The 7,224-nt window shown below is 43.5% G+C and overlaps 1 protein-coding gene across 4 annotated transcripts in view; it reads right to left on the bottom strand.

Moving 5' to 3' along the window:
* Nucleotides 1-7,224, bottom strand: part of LOC132449159 (trinucleotide repeat-containing gene 6C protein-like) — a 73,996-nt gene that overhangs the window by 66,623 nt on the left and 149 nt on the right. For 3 of the 4 annotated variants that reach the window (XM_060040834.1, XM_060040840.1, XM_060040816.1), the window contains exon 1: nt 6,973-7,224. This exon is cut by the window's right edge and continues 149 nt beyond it. In XM_060040834.1, coding sequence (XP_059896817.1) covers nt 6,973-7,071 — 99 coding nt within the window. In that variant the 5' untranslated portion in view covers nt 7,072-7,224. The remainder of the gene's footprint in view (nt 1-6,972) is intronic. The other variant, XM_060040825.1, reaches the window with a different exon arrangement.

Here is a 7,224-nt window from a genome sequence, read left to right on the forward strand (position 1 = left end):
TTTTTACAGAGCAGTCTATTCATAATATTGTAATGACCACGGAAGAGGCAGTGAATGAAGTTTTGACTAGACAGCGATTTATTAGATACCTAATAAACCGTTGGAACACGCAAGACCGGTAACAATAGCAACGCCGGTAAACAAACCCGCGAAGCCCAATCCAGGGGCCTGTACTACGAAGCTCGATTAGAGGGTTAGCGAGGTATGTTGAGCTGAAAGCCTGGGTTAGCTGTACCATGAAAGTCGATCTCTTTAAGCGTCGCTGTATCACCATGGTGACTTACGCTCGCAACCAAACCTGGTCGGGAGCAGCTTTTCAGCGAGTCTACCCGGAGATCGGCTACTTATATCGGCGTGCGCAGCTTCCTAGCCCCTCCTCCGATAATGGCGTCACCATTTGTGGGTGTTCCCATGGACCTCGGCGCACTTATCGTACAGGCGTCTCTCCAGAGACAGAGGGTTTTTCGGGACAGAACCGATCCCTTGGCATTGTCTGACGATATTCTTTATGAGAGATACAGATTCTGCATTTATTTAAGACATTTATTTAATGGTCAAAATATTATTAATCAATGGCGTAAATATCGACGTGCAACCGGTGCAGCTGCCCGGTTGCCCCCCCCCCCCGTCAACAACTCAGGGCAAGGCAGGCATGGTCCAACGCCCCCCCTCCCCCCCCCCCCTCAACAACTCAAAACTTGGGTGGACCATAAATACGTGCTGGTGCACCCAAATTAAAAATGTAGGCGCACCAGTGCACCCAAGGAAAAAGTTAGTCTGGAGCCCTGTGATCGGTTCGTAACACCGTCAGCGAATGACGACTTAATAAATGTCTGTCGCGCTCGTCTTGGTCGTGCTCTGGTTGTTGCACGTATTTGGGTACATTCCTCATATTGATAGTCATGCATTGCTTTGTTGCTGGTGTTTCCACCTCTGGCTGAAACAAAGAAGCGACAAAACGTACAAAGTTTGTAAGTCGAGGCCAGAGATCTTGAAACCAAACCAGTTTCAAAAGTCTGTCTGCTCACTGCCCACTGTTTTTGCTTCAGCTGTTGATGCACGTGTGTTTTTGTTGTTTACTGCATTAGGTTTTCATTCAAATAAATTGATGTGGCTACTAACGACCCACACTGAAAGTGACATTTTGAAAACAATATGAATTCAGATCAGAATTTATGAATACATAACACTATCCATGTTATAGCAAAATCCATATTGTGGCGAACATAATGTTCATTCACGTTTGTACGGCCCAATACTGTCTGGACTGTCAGAGAAAGACTAAAACGTTGTGAAAACAGGCAACAAGGGCTCGGTTTCCCAAAACCTTCTTATCGCTACGTCATTCGTAACCTCTACTTTAAGTTCTACCTTAACATCTTGCGCGTTTCCTGAAACGTTCTTTGCTATGAATCTCTTCCGTACGTCGTTCATTGGTAAGGTTGGTCTGAAGCGCTCGTAGAAACTTCTTAGCTCTAACGTAGTGATGGTTCAGCTTCTGACGCTAGTCGCCGCCACTGTCACCTTTAAAAATCCCTGTGGCACATGGAACTGCCACATTGGCAGTGTTCTGTGTCACGAACACTGCCAAAAAGACACTGAAGAAAAGAATTGCTGGGAAACACACAAGCACAAAATAAAAGGATAGTCATGCAGGATAGCAGTGTTACGAGAGTAGCGTATGTGTGTGAGCAAGAATGGCAGTGCGCGCGTGAGTGACGTCAGCGAGTGAGTGTACGAGCGAGGGGTAGTGTGTGTCAGTCTAGTGTCAAGAATCTGTGGCTGCTTCATTCCAACCATATTCCGACCTATAAGCAGCAGAGCCACTGCCGGTCAAGTGAGAGGGAGAGATTCAGAATGGGTGTGCGCAGGCTACACCCTATTTATGTATATGTCAAAACCACAAATTCAAATTCTTGATTTACCTATTTTCGAATGTTATTCGAATACTTCTTAGCGAATATTGAATATTATTCTACTTCGTTTAAGAAATTCGATTTTCCAATGTTAAAGCTAAATAAAATTGTATTTATTGTACAAATCAAAAATGAACAAAAGTGTCTTCTAAATTAAGGAAATTATACTAGGAAACGAATAAACCTTTATAAGAAACGAGTGAACGTAATAAGTAGGGTTGAGCACCGAAACTCGGTTCCAGTAGGGAACCGGTTCCGACGTAAACGGTTGTAACGAGATCGAATAAGAACGCACATTTCGGTTCCTCATAACGGTGCCTGACGTTTTATAACGCCCCCTGCCCCGCCCCCATGGTGTTGCGGCGTCAACTTGCGTTAGTGCTGGGCGCTATACCGGTTCAGACTGAATAACGGTGTGTATTTTCGTTAGGAAATGCTTTTGTTATATACCGCCATACCGGTGTATTTGATTACACAACGTTCGGAACGCAGCGCTCCGCGACACTGTTTCAGACGGGACCCTTTTCAATGTTGCGCTAAACACGCATGGTACGACTACGACTTTCTTTATAGGTCCATGACTGCGAGGCGTGGTATTTCAGGCCAACTGGTAATAGAGTGTGTCTGTGTCACGGCTTTCAAACATATAAACCATAAAGCCTATGGGCTCCTCGAGACTCGGGACGGACTTGTCAACGCGCTGCGGCATCGCTTACTTTATGTTGTTTTGATTGAAGATCGGCAGGTTGTAGGCTAGTGGGTGAACTTGAATGAACGCGCGTGTGTGTGTGTGTGTTAATTAATATGACTTTGGCAATAATGTTGCGCCATGATGCGTGCCTGCCTGCTTTCAGCAAGTAATTAATATTATTATTATTATTACTCAGAACAAGTCGTGCATGCATGCAAGTGTGTGCAGTTTCGTTTTTTTAAGTACCGGTTCGAGAACCGTTTTAGCACCGGAACCGTTTGAAAAGTACCGAGTAGGCACCGGTATCGGATAAAACCCAAACGATACCCAACCCTAGTAATAAGTGGTCGAAATACTTTTTTCAACCACCGCCTCTTTCCCTTGATACACACTGGCCGGGTGATGCGAAAAGCCCGCACACAGACCCCTACAGGTAACAAAAAGCAAAGCAGTCTCAGCATAAACAGTATTATATAATAAGCTAAATGAAGTATTCAAAATTTAGTTTTCATTTCAAAGTCAATTTTTCTATATATATTTTTTAATCAGTGTAGGCTATGCTATCTACGCCCATGGTTAAATAAATGTTTAGGCCTACTAGAAGGATTTCGACCAATGTTTTATTCGCAAAGACTGCAGTATTTTTTTAGAACACTGTCATGCACCTCCGCATGAAATGGAAACTCGATCGCGGAGCAATCGATTTCAGCACGTTCTTTCTGGAAAGCGCCGTATCCGAACGACGTAAGGACTGTTTCCTAATAAGACTCCTAAGAGACCGTTCGGGAACCACGCCTATAGAGGTAAACACAGTGTTCCCATACATAGACCAATGTACACACGCCGTCCATTGATTGGTCGACAGAATCGCACTTCCGTGCGACAGGAGGATAATAACAAACAAACATTATCCGCGAGTTATTTCTGGACAATGGCGAAAGCTTTGTTTATGGAAGAAAATGTCCAAGAAATACCTTCTTGGACGACCTACATTGTTGATCTTTGTTCATTGTGCACGTTCTTCTTTTTCCTTGGATTTATTAGCACTGTGTGGGGCTGCTATGAGGTCACGATGTAACGTAGCTGCCGCGGCTATAGCTTAAACCCCCCCTACCATAAGGGTACTGTCGGCGGTGAAAACGCGAGCCGTAACTGAGCTGCACCGAACCGCACCTTCCCAAGGAAATGCGCAATAAGATTACGGTCTCTTTAGATAAAAGTGGCTACTAAATGACAATAAAGTTAATAGTAATGTAACAGATCTCATCATTGGTTGAATCCAACTCCACACCACTGGTCCAGGAAACAGCAGTTGTTCTCCTCAATATGAAGGACGAGTTGTCATAATGGACCTTGACCTTAGCTGCTTTATTGTCCTTCTCCATGCCGAGGCCACCGTAGCCAGGTCAACTGATTCCCATCATAAATATTTATTCTCTTTTGCCAAGAGGCTGGGCTTGTACACTGCCAGTGCAGTTGCCATGCTAAAAATAGCAAGTTGCTACTCTACTGAAAGGCATCGGAGAGAGTGGCAGTGACGGTGGGTGGTGTCATGGTGGATCAGGGAGGGGGAGAGAGATGAGGAGACGCTCTGATTCATTTGAGCCACTGTCAGACAATGACACAGCTAGGGGAAAGGATGGATAGAATCAAACACTCTGGTTAAACAGTAAATGCATAACTACATATTAAAATCCTTTGGCTCGTCATCACTCGCTGGTGCACCACGCTCATATTGGTCTGCTTGTTATCAAACAACCTCCTGAACTGCTACTGGGGAGGCTAGCAGTAAACTGCTGACTGGTTGGCTGGCGGCTTTGGGCTAAAACTCAAGTAGGGATGGAGCCAAAACAGCTTTTTCCAACTATGTGCACAGGTCGGGTCTACAAAAGATTGTGCTTATTAAGAAGTGTATAGCCTTATAGCCATTGCTTCTTGAAAAGTAAATCAAGATATTGAAGTATTCTTTCTGTCTGTCCCATAAAATATCATGCATTGTCTCACTAGATAAATAACTAGTGAGTGTATTAATTGCAGAAGAACAATTTCTTTTTACATAAATATAACAAAGTCCCTGCGTTAGTAGGCATATGCTAAGCTTGCCTGTTAGCCACGGGCTAAGAATAAGCTGCAGCAATAGATTTACTCTAAGCTATGTCTATTCAGTAGGCATAGGCAGAGCAAATTTGGCTGGTACAGGCAATGTAGTTGCCTGCACTCACCTACATCAGTAGGTTGTCTACATCAGCAGGTAAGTGCGAAGCTAAATCAGTAGACATATCATATGCTAAGCTACATCAGGAGAGGTAGAGGAAGGCGCATTTTAAGCTACATCAGAAGGTACTGGTTTAGCTACGCACAGGCTAAGCTACATGAATGGCAGTATGGAGGGACTGACATTGTTATTCCCTTAATCCTAGTTTCTGTTCTCAAGATGAATGTAACCCAGGTATCTGATTGGTGGATGTGAAGAGTGAGTATGGCCAGGAATGCCATCACTGCAAGACAAACACAGGCACAACGAGCATCTGGAAGCATGCTAGCTACCAGCGGCGCATGCACAACGCACAGACACCTGAACACATGGGGACCAGGACTCTTTCAACACAACTCTCTAAGAAGAAAATATAACTACAGCAGTCCAAACCAAAGCAGCATCATAATGTAAACGGTAGGATGTCCTAATGATGGATCTGTAGAGCACATTAAATATCTCAATCTTAGAAATGTGAGACAATATTGAAACACAAAAAAATGTGTGTTCCTGTAGCACTGCAAAATGATTCGAAGCAGAATGTCCACATTCTGTACACACTGCAAAATGATTCGAAGCAGAATGTCCACATTCTGTACATTATCTGAGCTCCTGACTTGTTTGATTTCTACCTATATTCATGTGAGATATAATTATTTCACCAACTACCTGTTCCAACTTCAATCTTTTAGTTTAAAGAGATGCCAAGAGCCGGAAACGTAACAAAAATGGGTTTAATTCTTTATCAGAGAATGCGTTATGGAATTAAACAACCCAAAGAGGAAGAGAAGATCAATAAGCTTTTGCCTTCAAGGATGATCATCCCATAAAGGGTGTCTCAAGAGCCAAGACAGCTATTCACTGAGCCGTAGCCTATGACAACACCACTTAACTGCCGGTTAAGCTTCTGATCACCAGCTCCTTGCTCCTGCACTGTAGGCCGATGGGAAAAAGGGCTGACCAAAAGAGTCCAAACTGAGAGCAAGGCTATATGTTATACAGCAATAAGCACACAATGTTGTCTCTTTCCGTTATCATACCCCCTTGGCGCCTCCCTTTGATTACACTGGCCCTTTCACCAGCGTGGGCAATGACAGGGACCACTGACCCCATCCCCGGAAAAAAAACGAACGACACCTCTCTGCCCTGCCTATCTGGGACACAAATTAATAAGCAATGTCAACAAGTGAGCAATGGATCATGAATTATCGAAGGGATGTGTGGACCATATGTGCAGAAGTGTGTACGTGAGGTTATAACGGACACAGAATGGCATTCACCTGCAGTGAATCATCTTAACAATAGTTCATCATTCATGCACGCATGTTACGGTTTCTTCGGCTACAGGCCAGTTTTTTGACAATTTGCGATTTAAAAATAAAATATAGTTAAGCATTCATTTAACATAGGCATCGGTTTAATCTAATCAGTAAAAGCAAGCTTAAACAATTCCCTGTTGACCTAAAAACCTGGGAATATGGTTACAAAAGTCATAGGGAAACGTTTAAAACAATTATCCATTTCGTCAAACTTGACAGCACAAAAAGCAAGCATTAGTTCAAAGGTGGCCTCAGCTGAACCTGGGTATCGAACATTTTGTCCAACATAATGCTCAATGCATTTCATGCATTCGTGCAAAATGATTTTTTAGTGCAATTGAATCAAATGCAACATGTATCAGTGTTATCGATACAAAATAAGGAAACTACCTATTCAATATACCAGAACAAGAATTGGCAGTGAGAGTAGTATTTTTTCATAAGGACCCCTGTTAGCTGAAGGAATTAGCATTGGGGGATATCATTTATTTGAGGTACATCATGTATGCAAGCTAAAGACTGTGTGCATGCAGATTTGAAAGACAACACTTTAAATCTTCACCGACTGTTGATAATAAAACCCTAGACAATGCAATAACATCGACGTCAGAGGGATTAACGCTAGGCTGAATGACCGAACGGCACAACATGTTTCACTACTTCCACTGGCCTGCATTAGATGTTTTACAATCGTATTTAAAAGTTAAACTAACATTAGCTATACCCGAGGATGCGAAAACAAGTTTTTGCAAGCTCGTCCGGATGTATAGGGTGTCCATTAGTGTTCCCTACCATGAAGTGTTCACTGGGTTCTTGTCGACGCTGATGCCTCTGCAGCCATTTTGTAGTAACTGGTCGGGGAAGGAAGGAAGGCGCTCGCAACGCTCGCATCGGCGCTGCGGGGCCACGTGACCATCAACAACAAACACACTAGTCCCCCTTTTCTTACGCTCCGCCTCGCCGTTACTATGACAACAACTGTGTTCTTCCATCTTTCTCTCACCTGGCATTTTATTTCATTCCTCATCTGGCAGCGATTGATCT

Source organism: Gadus macrocephalus, chromosome 2 (assembly GCF_031168955.1).
Source record: "Gadus macrocephalus chromosome 2, ASM3116895v1".
Taxonomy (NCBI): domain Eukaryota; kingdom Metazoa; phylum Chordata; class Actinopteri; order Gadiformes; family Gadidae; genus Gadus; species Gadus macrocephalus.